Below are 16135 nucleotides of genomic sequence, written 5' to 3'. Positions count from 1 at the left end.
CTGCGACATCGTGTCCCTCTGCAAGGCAGCAGACGAGCGGAGTGGCTGCAGCGTATCGAACTGTTGGTATCCGATCGGTACAAGGATTTGAGTGTTTACGGCCGTCACTTTACGCCAGAGGATTACCACCACTATAGTGTTTCGCGTGTCTGGTATTTCGGTAAATGCAAGCGCAAGCAGACCGGGCCTGTCCGTTTGACTGTGCCGTTTCACGGGATGAGCAGAGGAGGGGAAAACGTGAATGGTCTGCACGGTGCAGTCACCTGGTGGCACAGAGTTCAACTGAGCAGAATACAGTAGTAACAAAGTGCATTCTACTTTTCTGCTGGTGTATATTTTTGACAGGAGCGTAAACGTGAACACGTTTTTCTATATGTTTAAAATGGTTTACACTTGGTTAGAGCAATACTACAGTCGAACCTTCATATAACGAACCTCAATTTAACGAAATTCTCGAAATAACGCACTTTTTATTTTTTTTCCAATACCTGCCCCATTGAAAACCAGGTATTTTTTTTGCAATTTAACGAGGTCACTTTATACTGTACTTCCGATTTAACGAAGTCCTCTCGCATCGCGCGCACGTACCAGGAGCCTCCTTGACAGGCAGACGAAAACTTTAGCCGGGCATACAGCGATTTGCATGCGCCCTTAATGCTCAAATTTTCCCGGTGCGCTCCAATACGTGGAGCAGAACGTGCTGCTGCGCCATCTATCGTGTACGTATGAAACCCGCAGCAGACGCACTCCTTTAGTGCTAGCCGGAGTGCTTTCCCTGTTGGAAAGGGAAAGCGCCAACCGGAAATAAGTTTACGAACAGTGGTCGTTGGGCACATTTTCTCAGTTGGTTACCGTATTTACATGATTGTAAGTCTACCACTTTTTTTAAATTTGAAAGTCTGAAGTTGGTGGTGTCGACTTACAATCGAAACCAAAACATGGCCCTGCCAAAAAAAGCGAGACCAATGGGAGCTACAACGTAGTTACAATTTTATGTTTGCTCTATGGCCCTACCTGTATCTTTTCACTATCCCGCGTGTTTGTTCGCTTTTCGGAAGGGTTTTTCAACATTTTTGAGAGTTTTACAGCGCATGCAACACTCATGGGGGGTGTCGATAGTTGATGAAAGCGCCTGTGTTCCCATTTGCGGCGGCACCCTCAGAACGGCGGTGCTTGCGGGGAGTATCGGTAGTTCATGGAAGAGCAGAAACCCCTCGCGGGTTTCTTTCTCTGTTGAAAGGCATTGGCATTGGTTTGACGTGTTCCACTTGACTGCCGGCTACGTACTACTTCTATGCTTCCCCAGTCGTCATGAGTGCTCCAGGCCCACTAATCGTTCGGCACTCGTTCACAGCAGCGTTCAAGAAGGCTGCCATCCTTTACGCCGAAGAAACAAATCACAAACGGGTGGTGCGAGAGTGGCGACTGCAGCGAAGCGAAATTTTCACCTGTGACGGCAAGTGAGAAATTTCCCACGTGCCGAAGTCTGGACGCTTTCCGGAGCTGTAGGCTAAGCTTGCGGTGTACGTCGCTGAAATGCGCGATAGCTACACCGAAGCAAGTCATGGATGCGCTGGATCTCTTACGCACGTATGCGGGTGCGCACTCGCGAGAGCAAGCCTTAGCAGCCCAGTCAATCTACGAGCGCACCCCAACGCTTACTAAAAAGCGGCAGATGAAGCTGACGGAGTTCTTTGCTTCCACCTGAGTTGCATAGAATTGCTCTGCGGGAAGTTAAATAAAATATTCCAGCGTTCATGAATCAACGTCGTCATTGCTTTACTGAGCGCGGTATCATCCGATGGCTGCGAGCGTTAAGCACTCTAATGGTAAGTGGTGGCCTCATGGATCCACCAAGTTAATACACTACTTCCAATTTTTTTCGCAAGAATATTCAAGTTGATAGCTCTGGTATGTGCATAATTTTTTTCTTTGCGCCACGGGTTGCCATGTCTTCGTGAAAGAAATTTTTTTTTTGTGTGTGATGACAAATCATGATGATGATGGCACTGATGGCCACACCTAGTGGCAGCTATGAGCACTAGGCACGGCGCTTGCTGCAGACCTGCTCTTCACCGTACGCGTAATGGAGAAAAATGCATTCGTACCCGCTGGCTATAGGGCACCATGCTCTTGGTTGTGTTATTAGTTCCGGGGTGTTTTGGTTATATTTGTAATTTTGCTATCTACAAAGTGCCATACACCAGGAGTGTTCCAAGAACCTGCATCTTTATTTGGACTGCTGAAACATGTGAACCTCGACTTAACGAAACTCGCGATTTAACGAAATTTTCGGCTGCAAATTGGACTTCGTTATATCGAGGTTCGACTGCATTAGCTCTTTGTTTCGCTGGTTAAGCTCTGTGCCACCAGGTGGCTGAACCAATCAGGCCACTCACGTACGTCTATGCTAAAGCTCCTTCATTACAGGAATAGTAGTATCGAGGGGCTTCAGCTTGTGCCTCCGCCCATCCATCGAAACACCCAGCTTGCCATGGTTACCCAAATAACGGACATGCTTGCCTCTGCAACAGAATGCTCGCAATGCACGCTGCTTCGATAGCTCTCGCTTGGGATCGACTGTCAGGTGCCTGGCAGAGTGGTTGGAGAGGCTTCGTGCGCTGGCTCCAAGGCAACCGGAAGTAGACAACACTGCGTCCCATCATGACCCAGAGCCAGTGAAGGTGGAGCTTAGCCCCAAAAACTCAGCGAACCAGTCAAGGAGAAAATGCATGGCTATGGAGGAGGGTAACTCGTAATCGTCTGTAGCTGTCTTCATATGAGATGCTTCACACAAATTGTGTTGCGAATGATTAGCTTTAGCTGTACCCTATGCCCTTACAAAATTTGTGCACCTGTTTCAGGTGCCCTTTAACTTCCAATTTTAGTAATGAACCTATTTACCATGATAATAACAAAACTAATCAGCCTAAACTGATTGAGCACTTATGATGTTGCATCTTTGCGCAGATGAGGCAAGCAGGCAGCAATGAACACTCATACTGTACTCACTGTATGAAGCCGTACTTGTCAGTGACATGGTACAGCTCGAACTTTGGATCCTCCCAGGGGTCGATCTGGGCAACATTGTCCTTGTCTCGGCCGCGGTCGTAGCGTGCAACTATAGCCGCTCGCTCCTCCGCAGCCCGCTCCAAAATCTCCGCTTCCGTCAGGTTGCCACTACCTGCACGACAATGGCAGCAGTTGCGATCACTCCACTGCATGGCAGTGATCACACATTAGGTATGACGGTTCTTCACAATAAGATACAATAAAGCACAACAAAGGTCCATACGACACAGACAAGATGGATGAAGTATAGAAGGTGGCACAATTTGAGCAATAATCATTATTACAAGAGTGTACATGCAGTTGGGACCAAAAGTATAGAGCGCATGGCATCAGAGAAAAATTTAGTAGCACAGCCATATGGTGTGGAATCATCTGAGCATATTACATTCATCGATCAGGAGCGTGTAGGCTGTACTCACTATATCAGCCTGCATGGCTGGGCTTCAAGGAAATCAAGGTTTTTCGCAGCATCAGTAGTCATCCAGACTTTTGTTCACCACTGTACATGTGCACAGAAATACATGTGAATGTGTGTTTATGTAATAAAACATTGCAGTTGTGATTTTGCCCCACTTAATCTTTTCTGCATTTCATCTACATTCTGCAATGCCCTGATCAAAGTTACTGCTTCACAGTAATGAATCATAGGTATTTCGGGAGAAATTATACCAGTTGTTGCTTTTGAATTGCAGTGCTCCACTATATATTATGTCAGCTTTGTATAGGTTTTGTTTGCTTATCAGTTGCCTAAGTACCCAGCTATTGCACTATGTTAGTCACTTAACACCATTTGAACTTCTGAAATGTCAATGTATAACTTTATTGTTTTTGCATAATTTGTGGAGATGGGTTTGCACAAGGCTCACCCTTTGAGCGACGGCCAGGAAAGGGCACGACGCTCCTCCACTCTGTAATACACAAAGGCGCTATGGCAGGGTTCGTCGATTCTATGACATGGCGCAGACAAGGCTCCAGAGTCAGATTGCCATCGAGTACACGTGCCCGCTGCGCTACGGCTAACCAGTAAGCGGTCCACCAAGCGAGAGAAAGAAGAGTCACGGGAGCAAAAGTCCCATGTAGTGAACTCGTTGAGGGCCTGCGAGCATCTGCCGTGGCGACGAAGCGCTCAGCAGAAGAGAGCTCGGGTGGAGAAGGCACCCAGGGGCCGCCACTCAAGAGGCCAATCAGGGTGCGTCCCGGTGACGCCTGCTCACGCGCCACTTCAACCCCGAGAGGGAGAAGCAAACTTTGCATGGGAAATTAGCTCCGGCGCGCTAGCTGTGTCCGCCATGTTGCTGTGACGGTGGCGGTTCCCGGAGATCGAGCATAGCACGACGCGCGAGTTGGGGGACGAGGCGCGGGAAGGCAGCTCGATCCCCACACATTTCTTTGCTTAACTTTTACAAATATTCCGGCAGAATTATAACACATTAGTTCATCTATTGCCCTCCCTAAAACAATTCCTGATGGGACTGATAGTACGTTATTAATAAATGAATATGCATGCATGCTAACTAGCCCAGTTTTTAGTTCCACGACTGTGGTTAAGTAGTACAGCAGACAAAGAACACTGGACTACGCTGAATGAGGACTGATGTCAGGCTTGACCCTTTGTCATCAGTCTTAGTGTTCAGTCTACTTTACACAACTCCCAGTACCGAAAGTAAGAAAGTCACAGTTTTGCTTGACAGGTGAAACATTGATAGCGATAGCAAAGTATTAGACAACTACAAGGTACACAAAGTAAGTTTGTGTAGTTTTATCGGTTGTATAATTTCCCCAAAATTTGCTTACTAATTCAATTGACAAGCATGGTGCCATGCATGCACAGGCAAACATGAACAGATAGCGCTCCTCGATGATTGTGAACACTCGCTGTCACAATGCTGGTATGATGAAAAGCACAACTACCTCGTGCAATGTCCATCATTACAGGTGGACAGGAGCACAGGGCACATGGAGCCACCAGTTCCTCTTTAGTCTTTGCACCCGCTGCAGGGCACCTCCATCCAAGGCAGAGCGTTTGTGTGCTCAGCCACATGGACAACCATGTGTTGCTACTGCCAGGCTAGAGGAGACGCGCACTAACCTGCCGCCCTTCTTGCAAGCGCTTGGTACTCTAACATCGAGCATGCTTGGGAAGACGGTGCGCAACAATCCACCCTCCTTCTTGGCTCAGCCTTGGTGCACACATTCCCTCGCACCAAAGAATATAGGGCACGCAGGGCGCGACAGGATCTTATAGCACTTGGACTCTATATGGAGCATCACGGCAATGGTGACGGCGAAAATTCACTTGGGGTGTCCCTATACGTACTATCACAATAAGAACAACACCAAGGAAAGCAAGGACTCGCGAGGAGGGGCGTACTCATGGCTTATCGGCCGGTGCCGTGGAGGGCTGCCCGAGGGGGGCGTCCACGCATGCCGGCCAACTTTGCACGCGCTCCAGCACCCCGGCCACGCCACCAGAGGCACATGGGGGCGCACCACTCTTCTCAACACGGTCTTTCCTCCCACCGCTGGACTCTTCCACCTGCGGCACGCAAGAAGAGAAGAGTGCTGCACAGCGAGGCCTGCTAAGCTTGAGCCACCGATCAGCTTGAGCACAGCAGACGAGGGATGATTAAAGAAAAACTAAACTTCGATCGTTTCCCGTCTGCGGGTGCTTAGTCCTCAAGATGAATGTACACCAACTAATCTAGGCTTCGGTTCTTTTACCAAGCTACTAAGCTAAAGGGTTATTACAGGAGAACATTGCAGGAATCTGACAAAGACAACAGAAGACACAAAGAAGGGTTACAATAAACCTTGCCAGCACTATAATCAAGCGATCAGTGGTGTCGCAGCAGAGTAGCATACATAATTTGTCTCTCACCTGGGAGCAACAATCACATGAAGCAAACCATATGGTTGCACATAACTAAAAATTTCAGAGGAAGTTATCTATAAAGAGTGCACTTGCACACTTTTGTTCGATAATGCGAAGTTCCTAATTAAAACAGGCAAAAACATGCAACTGCAGAAGCATTTTTAATGAGTAAAGCTGGTGGTTAGTGTGTCAGTGCACCATTGCTTGGCCTGCTATAAAAAAGTCATTAAATATGTTCCTAGGTAATCACAAATGACACTTGCATTGGGCTCATGCTCACTTTTTTTTCTTTTTGTAGAAGAAAGCGCTACATATGGGGGGGGGGGTGCTAGTTTCTCCGTAAAGTCATCAGGTAGTCAGTGCTCTGTCTGTACTCTACTCATTTTTTTCTCTGGCACTTAACACAGCTTCAAGTTTAAAGACAGAAAATGGGCTAATTAGCCCACATCAAAAGGTTGAAAACAGCCTTTGGGTTCCCTTATTCTTCTCCCTGTTGTGCCCGGCGGCCCTTCAGAGTGGGGGATGCCACCCCGGCAACATGCAGTTGTCATGCTTCATTGTTCACTTCAAGGCAGCTTGCTTGAAGATAGCAACGTTGTCTCTCCTGACCGTCACGTCAAGGTCATTATGGTCGGCCGATCACTCCGCGACAAAACTCCGGTGACGGGTGAAGCAATTATGGGAAATGAGCCGATGGCCTCGTCAAATGGGATGTTGAACGTCCACGCCAGAGTTGAGGTCTGTGCAAAGCTACGATTCTTCGCACCTGTCAGCCTCACAAATTGGCACGACCACGGAAAGTCAGCGTATCATCCACGAAAAGTCGGCGTACCGTCCCAGTTCTCCTGCTTGTGCCCAGTGATGTGTGTGTGTTTCTACAAAACTTCCATCGGAGGAAAAGGGCAACAAACCTCTGGATTGGTGGGACCTGAGGTCATTGGTCTCCTGACGTCGGATTGGTGGAAGCGACTGAACAATGATGACAGAGGGCAGAAAAAGCGGATCTAGACGGTTGTGAGAGAGAGGAGTATGCTCGGAAACAGTGCAAAACTCGGACATGCTAAGACGCTATCATAGTGTGCTCCGATAGTTGGAGCTGTTTGGTAAATCTCAACCATGCACCTTTTTGAATATATTCCTTTTTCTTCATTCTCTTAAACGTCGCTCAGAACCTTTCTCTCGGCACCTGGCACGCCACCATTGATGGAAACTTCGTTGGCCATACAGACTCCCGACTTCACAAGAGTGATACGCAGTGATGAGATTGACCTAATGGAACATGGGACGTGCTGACTTGTCCTGCCTGGTCCTTTGGTTGACAGAAGTCTAAGGCGTTCCTGATTCTATTTGCGCTTACCTTAGTAAATACTTTGTAGGCAATGGACAGTAAGCTGATCGGTCTAATTTTTCAAGTCTTTGGCATCCCCTTCCTTGTGGATAAGGATTATATTAGCCTTCTTCCAAGGTTTCGGTACGCTCGACGTCATGAGGCATTGCGTATACAGGGTGGCCAGTTTTTCTAGAACAATCTACCCACCATCCTTCAACAAATCTGCTGTTACCTGATCCTCCCCAGCTGCCATCCCCTTTGCATAGCTCCCAAGGCTTTCTTTACTTCTTCCAGCGTTACTTGTGGGGTTACAAATTCCTCTAGACTATTCTCTCTTCCATTATCGTCGTGGGTGCCACTGGTACTGTATAAGTCTCTATAGAACTCCTCAGCCACTTGAACTATCTCATCCATACTAGTAATGATATTGCCGGCTTGGTCTCTTAACGCATACATCTGATTCTTGCCTATTCCTAGTTTCTTCTTCACTGCTTTTAAGCTTTCTCCGCTCCTGAGAGCATGTTCAATTCTATCCATATTATACTTCCTTATGTCAGCTGTCTTACGATTGTTGATTAACTTGGAAAGTTCTGCCAGTTCTAGCTGTAGGGTTAGAGGCTTTCATACATTGGCCAGAAGTCGAAAGCTTCTATGAAGACGTGGAATCAGTGATGGATAAAGTCAAAACAATATACACTATACTGATGGGCGACTTCAATGCCAGGGTAGGCAAGGAGTCAGTGGGGGAATATGGCATAGGCTCTAGGAATAGCAGGGGGGGAGTTATTAGTAGAGTTTGCAGAACAGAGTAATATGCGGATAATGAATACCTTCTTCCGAAAGCGGGATAGCCGAAAGTGGACGTGGAGGAGCCCGAATGGAGAGACTAGAAAAGAAATAGACTTTATACTCTGCGCTAACCCTGGCATTATACAAGATGTGGACGTGCCCGGCAAGGTGCGCTGCAGTGACCATAGGATGGTAAGAACTCTAATTAGCCTAGATTTGAGGAGGGAACGGAAGAAACTGGTACATAAGCCGATCAATGAGTTAGCGGTAAGAGGGAAAATAGAAGAATTCTGGATCAAGCCACAGAACAGGTGTTCGGCTTTAACTCAGGAAGAGGGCCTTAGTGTTGAAGCAATGAACGACAATCTTATGGGCATCATTAAGGAGTGTGCAATAGAGGTCGGTGGTAACTCCGTTAGACAGGACACCAGTAAGCTATCGCAGGAGACGAAAGATGTGATCAAGAATTGCCAATGTATAAAATCTAGGAGGTGCCTGATGCCAAATGACACAAGAACTCGAATAAGCAGTGTGTGCTTGTCACCAAAAGTGAAATGCATGTGCCTATACACATAAACGTAAGTTTTACGTGCCCTCTTAGGCCATCTGCCTATAGCCAGACAAGTCACTGAAGGGAATCCAAGTAGAAACACTAAATTACCTTAAACAGATAAAGCGTACATTTGAAAGTGTGTTTGTTTATTTTGTGGTAATATATCAATCACAAGAAAATGAACTAGATTTCTTTTTAATTTTGCACAGAAACCTGTGCTTATATGTATGATGTGGATTTCAAAGCAAATTTTCATATTCTGGCCATTGTGGCTAAATAAAGGCTTTCTAAGGTTCCCAAATTTCTGTCTTTGGCTATTTTAGAATATGTAGTGCGTATTCACTAATACAAAACTTTACCTCAGCCTGAGAAGATGCCGTCAAAATTAACGTCGTGGAGAGCTGGCATGGTGACAGTTTGTATGTTGACATGGTGCATGTTGACATGGTGACATAGTTTGTATGGTGACATAGTGGGTGCGGCGGACCGAGCCTCGCAATGTGGCCTCACAAGCCGTTCTTCTGCTTTGTGCAGGTTTTATTGACCCAACGTCCAACCTACCAGCCCGAGCGGATTCAACGCAGCGCGTGGCCGATGGATTCAGCGATGCATCATGCACCGTATCAGCTGTGCTCTTGGCTGCATGATATCGACATCACAGCTACGCCTCCCTACCATGTGACTTCTTTGGATGCCTTCATAAGGGACATGCCGCATCGCTATGACTTTAGTGGGTGCGGCGGACCGAGCCTCGCAATGTGGCCTCACAAGCCGTTCTTCTGCTTTGTGCAGGTTAGCGTTCACTATAGCACAATCAAAAGTGACTACCGCGGCCTCCTGGTCCTGCCGTGCCCACGCCAGTGTGTTGAGATTGCATGCGAAGTTCTTTGTGCATGCGAACTTTTATTGTGTGGGGACATTGAGGTGAACCCGGGCCCTAACACGGAAGCTTTATTGACCCAACTATTAGACGTGCAGAACAAGCTAGTCACAGAGATAGCCACCCTGAGGAATCAGCAGAGTGACATAGGAAAAATGATTTCTGACCTTAATGAACGATTCAGCGATTTGGAAAGACGCGTTTCGCGAGTTGACAGCCTAGAACAGACAGTGAAGTTGCTTCAGGCTAAAGTAGTAGACCTTGAAGACAGGAGCAGACGCTCGAATCTGGTTATCTTTGGCATACAAGAAGACAGGGGTGAACATGAGACAGCTCTCCGCGCAAAAGTGATTGAAGATATTTTTTTAAGAGACTCAATGTAACATGTTGCTCTATCGCAAGAATACATCGCATTGGAAAGGCGGGAAAGAATAGACCAGTGATTGTATTCTTTGAAAATTAAAACGAAAAACAGGAAGTCCTAAAAAACGCGCGAAAGCTCAAAGGAACAAAAATTTCCATTCAAAATGATTATTCGGCGGACACGCTAAGGAAACGCAAGCTGTTATGGCAAAGCGCCAAAATAGAAAAGCAGCAGGGCAAGAAAGTGACTCTTCTGCATGATAAACTACGTATAGACAATGACCTATACACATGGGACGATGACGCCAATTCTAGGGTAGAATTGGTTAGCCGTCAAAGAACCTCCAGCAAAAATTGACAGGAAACTTCATGTACTGAAGAGCTGCGTCTGTTAAATATAAACGCGCGCAGTGTAGTGAATAAAACTGATCAGCTTGAGGCCATCATTCTGGGATACAGCCCTCATGTCGTCGTGATCACGGAAACTTGGCTCCGTAATGACATTCATGACAGCAGCATCTTTCCACCTTCCTACCAAATTTTTAGACGGGATAGGAATACAAGAGGGGGCGGCGTCACCGTCTTGGTTAAACATAACATTCCAGCAACTCTGCTAAGACAAATCGACAATCATGAAAGTATTTCATTAAAGTTGTCATGCTGGGGCTTTTCTTTATTACTATTCGCAGTGTACCGTCCTCCCGATGCACCCCCGCAGTTTTTACATGATCTATACGAACACATGTTGAATTTCCCACAGGAGAAAATAATTATTGGTGGCGATTTCAACCTTCCTGGTGTTGATTGGAACAATCCTTTTGCTTCTCGTGAGCATAGCGTGCATGTTCAGAGTGTACTAGACTTAATGTTGTGTAGGAACCTGCAGCAAGTGGTTAAGCAACCTACTCGTATTCAAGGCAGTTCGTCCTCAATATTGGATCTTGTTTTTGTAAGCCGATGTATGGAAACTTTTTCTGTGTCAGTCGAACAAGGTGTTTCAGATCACTACATGGTGAAGTTCTCATGCCCTCTAAGAGCACGAAATAGTTCTCCTATAAAAACAGTGACGATTAAAAACTTTTTTCGTGCTGAAGACGAAAGTATCTTAGACTACCTTGATCTTAACCTCAGCAGTTTTGGTGGGTCTGATGTTTCAGAACTATGGGATAAATTTAAACACTTATGTTTGTACTGCATAGATAGGTTTGTGCCAAATAAAACGAAAAAGATGAAGAAAAATAACCCATGGATAACGCGCGACATCTTGCACAAGAAAAGAAAACTACAACGGTTAAGACGACGCGGTGTCTCCCACAGCGTTATCCGAACGAATCAGACACTATTCGACCAAGCTGTAAGCCATGCAAAGCAGAACTATTTTCAACATACGCTGCCAAACTTTATCCAGACCGCCCCTGAAAAATTCTGGTCCCACTTGTGCCGAAAAAAAGAGGGTGTTAATCAAATAATGCATAACGACACCCTTGTTACAGATAAACAAAAAATCGCTTCGCAGTTTAACGTTTACTTTCAGAGCGTTTTCCCAAAGGCTTGTGATAACGCATGCGTCGATACCACGTCATGTCATCTTGACTCCGACATCGTATCATTATCAGGCGTGGTGTCTATGCTCCTCAATTTAAAGACTAAAACTTCACCAGGCCCTGATAATATCCAAAATGCGTTTCTGCGTCGATATGCCGAGATGGTTGCTAACTATCTTGTAATCATCTTCAGTGCTTCCCTGCGTTCATCTAGCATTCCCGGCGATTGGAAAATAGCGCGAATCGTGCCAGTATTCAAAACAGGGGATAAGTCATTGGTCTCAAATTATCGTCCCATATCTCTCACTTCTTCCTGTTGCAAAATTCTTGAGCATATCATAGCCAACTATATCACTGATTTTCTAAACAATAGGAATATATTAACCCCTTTTCAACATGGTTTTAGGAAGGGTTTTTCCACTGTTACTCAATTGGTCTCGGTCATACATACTTTCGCATCTATTTTAGATAAATCCGGACAAATTGATGTTATTTTTTTTGGACTTTAAGAAAGCCTTTGATTTAGTTCCTCACGCTAAACTCATTTTCAAGCTTAAGACTATTGGCCTTCCAAACTTTATTGTGGATTGGGTTGCCGCTTACTTGTTTAATCGCACACAGTTCGTTAATATAAACGATTACTGCTCATCCAAACTTCCGGTTACATCAGGTGTTCCTCAGGGAAGTGTTTTAGGACCTTTACTTTTTTTAATATATATTAATGACATTGTTGATGTTATCCCTGAACCTGTCGAAATAAGGCTATTCGCTGACGATTGCGTTATGTTTAAGGAAATCGATAGCGTAGACGATCAGGTGCTTCTAAATAATTGCATGAATAATGTTTTTCAGTGGTGCAACCAATGGGGTATGAAGCTGAACTCCGAAAAAACAGTGTACATGAATGTAACTAGAAAGAAAAATTACTTCTCTTTTCCATACACGCTATCATCTCACCCACTCAAAGAAGTGAGCGAATATAAGTACCTTGGCGTAATAATAACAAAGAATCTGAGTTGGAATAACCACGTATCCAACATATGCGCATCCGCCTTCCGTAAGTTATGCTTCCTCAAATATAAACTTCGACAAGCCCCTCCATCCGTCAAGCTGTTGGCCTATAATTCAATCATTAGACCTACCCTCGAATACGCATGTGTTATTTGGGACCCACACACTAAGAAAAACATTGATGCTCTAGAAATGATTCAACGTAAATCCATTCGGTTTATCTTTTCTCGATACCGCCTGACGGACTCCCCAACCTTAATGATGCAGCAAAATAATATCCAGGAACTTAAGCTACGTCGAAAAATTTTGAAACGAAATTTTCTTTTTCACTTAAAAAACAACCATCTCGCATTAGACCCTGCTCAGTACGTCCAACCTCTGATGTCACGAGTGACTCGAAATCGTCATGCTGAATCGATAACACCATTTAGAACACGTACTAACACATTCAAGTTTTCATTTTTTCCACGAACGATTACAGAGTGGAACGCTTTGCCGCTATGTATGCTTCAAAACAGTGACTCATTCGAGGCATTGACGTCATAATGTGAAGCGCTTTTCTTGTTTTTTCTTGCAAAGGACTGTTTTTCCTAAATGTTCATAATTGTTTTCACGGCCATAAGGTGCTAATTTATGTGTCATCCTTACGTATATATATATTTTTTTTCTCTCTTCATGATTTATGATGATTTCTGGTTGATGTCTTGCCAGTGCTTGTGTAAATCTTTTTCACCCCTCCTGCATGGGCCCTCGCTTGGGCCTGCAGTATGTTGTAAATAAATAAATAATATAAATATGATGACATAACTCGTGAATCTTGCATGCTGTGGTACAGAAATTTGCTGTGAAGAACATGGACACACGAGCATTCCATGACTTCAGCTCTAATGTTCTAAATGAATGTTCTAAAGTGGTAGTGCAGCGAAGCGGTGTCGACAACACTTCTCGCACCACATGTGTAACTGGCACAGCGGCTACCTTCCACTGCAATACTCAGTGCACGTCCACAAAGCTTCCAAAATATCCAGTATTTTCCACTGCACCGCAACTCAGATGCGACCAGGTCGATGCACTGTACTGCCTTTCCTGGGTTTTCTTACCCGATACCAACAAGCGTGGCACAGAGGGCGCTGCTAACGGCATTCTCAATGTTTGAGGACAAAGTAATGAACCAAATATGCACCACAGGATGAAGCATGTGAAGGATGCAACAAAAGCCCAGAAACGACATGGCACATCCTAATGAAAAAACACGAATCACCACCAACTTGCCCAAGTTTCCTTTCTAGTAGAGAGAGAGGTTTTAATAAAGAGAGAGAGAAACGGTCAAGGAGATACAGGCAGAATTCTAGACAGCTATACACGTATATCATACCCGATTAGCTCAAGCCGACTAGGTGACTTTTTGCCGCCATTCCGTTTCGAAGTAGGTGCATATAGTCGTCATCGTCATCCACAACACGACATCCGAGCAGAATTACGCCCGGCGCGGTTGCGCAACACGGCGCACGGTAAAACATGGAGGACAAGTAATGATTCAGATAGCAAGCTCGGAGAAAGGTAGAAGGCTATCGACTTTTAGTGAGTGCCACCGAAGCGGCGATGCATGGCAGACGGGGCCGATCAGCACCTCAGCCCAGCAGATTCTGACGCAAAGCGCGGCTTTGAGAAAAGGCGTCGCCACGGGCATCGCCGCCTGTGAAAAAGCAGCTCACAAAGTGGCTGCTGCACCATGCCATAAAATACGAGGTTCTCGGCTGTCTAAACAACTGCCACGTTTGCAAAACCGTCCCGGTATACCCAAGCTGTGAGAAACCTTGGAAACAACCAGACCACGCATGTCCCGACCAGGTCAACGACGAATAATGCAAATGGATCGCGAAAACATATGTGGCCGCAAAGCACCCATATGCACTGTGACGCTCGTTATGCATGGCACCATCACCATTACGTAGCTCCGCGGCACAGAGGATCAGCGAAACGACAAAAATTCGGTGAGTGCGAGAGACATTTGCTAGCACTAGGTCACATGTCTTTGAGCTTTCCAGATCCACAACTGAAACTGCCTTCTCCACATTGCGAAATGTTGTTCAGGAGGTCACGTGACACACCGAAGTGCTACTGACGCTGGTCGAGGGTGGACCACACATGCCCGCGCGAATAAATTTAGCTGCTGCGATGAAGCCGTTTTCGAAATGAAAGACGCAGTAGTTGCTTTTCTGTGAAACTACGTGTCGCTGCTAACGAAAATTTCGAGCTGACTGGCGAAGCTCGCGACTTTATTGCTACAGAAAGGTTTATCGGCTGGCTGTCAATTAAAGCTAGGGATAACAATAGCAGAAATAAACGGACACCCTTATGGTTAGCTATGACCCCCACTCAACTTCAAATGCGCCGCCCTAGTATCATCCATCCACCATTCAACATTCATTCAAGATGCCATGGGACGAGGCAGGGGCTGCAACCTTCCATCGCGCCAGGCATGCCAGAGGCCCGTCATCGAATAAGAGAGATATTGCCAGCGAATTGACGGGCCATGCACTTCCGGGCCAGGAAATCGGCGGTGCCTTTCTAGAAAGCCGGATCAGCGAGGCTTAGCAGGAAACGTGACACACCTCCTTTTCACTACATGAGGACGCGAGTGCCGCGGAGAGATGCGAAGGCTGTAATGTAGAGTCCGGACCTGGAGCAAAGCTAATGTTTACCCCCCCCTCTAAGAAACAAAAAATGGTAAGCGTACATTTGTAAGGGTATAAGGAAAGAAGAAGTACAAAGTAAAATATTACTCATAAAACGAATGCGGATTGAAGTCGCCTGGAGAAGACAGATTCAGCCACAAAAGCTTTTTGTGAGCGATTAGTAAACTTAGAAGACAAGGTCAAAGATTTGCAAATTAAGAGTTGTGTCGCGGATGAATTGAACGCATCTATGACTAGTATATATGGTGCACTCAGGTTCCAGCAAGCAAAACTAGTTGACCTCGAGGATTGAAGCCGCAGGAGTAACCTTGATGTGTTTGGCATTCCAGAAGAACCAAACGAATCTGAAGCTATCTTGCGCAACAAAGTCATTAAAAATGTCTTCGAGCAAAAATTGGAAGTCAAATGCGTATCAATCGCTAGAATCCACAGACTAGGAAAACCTTCCGAAAAGTGGCCTATAATTCTTTACTTTCAAGATTATAAAGAAAAGGAGGCAGTCTTGAGCAATGTTAAAAAATTGAAAGGAACTAGCATAAGCTGCAAAAGAGTACGCATTTGGGCTGGTTGGTTCATGATTATGAGCAATAAAAACAGCGCAAAACGACGGGACGAGTGAGGGGACACAGACAACAGCGCTGACTAGCAACCAAAGTGTCTTTATTCTTTCAGTCAGCATATATATGCTCCGCCGCTATCTGAAACCACAGATTCTACAGAATTGGGCGTGCGCAGAGGGAATTGCAATTAATGTGATAGGTAGGCAATCTCCTTCGGAAGGAGAGAAATGGACGGAAGGCTTACACATGCTTCGCCACTAACGTGAATGTGGTAGGCTTCGGATATAAGGCCTGCGCGGTCATCACGATATTTTGAAAGGTAGGTTACACCTTCGAAAGATGGCTTGCAGCCGCATTCATTGCAATGCAGTGACAATTGACTATCTTTTGCCCGTTTTTGAAATTTGTTTAAGTGCTCGCGCATGCGGTCATTGATGCAACGCCCCGTTTGGCCGATATAAA

General features: G+C 45.7%; 1 protein-coding gene across 7 annotated transcripts in view; it reads right to left on the bottom strand.

Moving 5' to 3' along the window:
• The window catches only part of LOC126519697 (USP6 N-terminal-like protein), a 242522-nt gene that overhangs the window by 170517 nt on the left and 55870 nt on the right, over window positions 1-16135 (bottom strand). For all 7 annotated transcript variants that reach the window (XM_072285058.1, XM_050169056.2, XM_055065370.1 and 4 more), the window contains exons 2-3: window positions 5444-5608; window positions 3013-3184 (exon numbers count right to left, since the gene is read on the bottom strand). In XM_072285058.1, the coding sequence (XP_072141159.1) occupies window positions 3013-3184; window positions 5444-5447 (176 nt within the window). In that variant the 5' untranslated portion in view covers window positions 5448-5608. The remainder of the gene's footprint in view (window positions 1-3012; window positions 3185-5443; window positions 5609-16135) is intronic.

This window comes from Dermacentor andersoni, chromosome 10 (genome assembly GCF_023375885.2).
Source record: "Dermacentor andersoni chromosome 10, qqDerAnde1_hic_scaffold, whole genome shotgun sequence".
Classification (NCBI taxonomy): domain Eukaryota; kingdom Metazoa; phylum Arthropoda; class Arachnida; order Ixodida; family Ixodidae; genus Dermacentor; species Dermacentor andersoni.
Note: the sequence above shows the minus strand (reverse complement) of the source record. Positions and strands in the feature narration are given on the sequence as shown.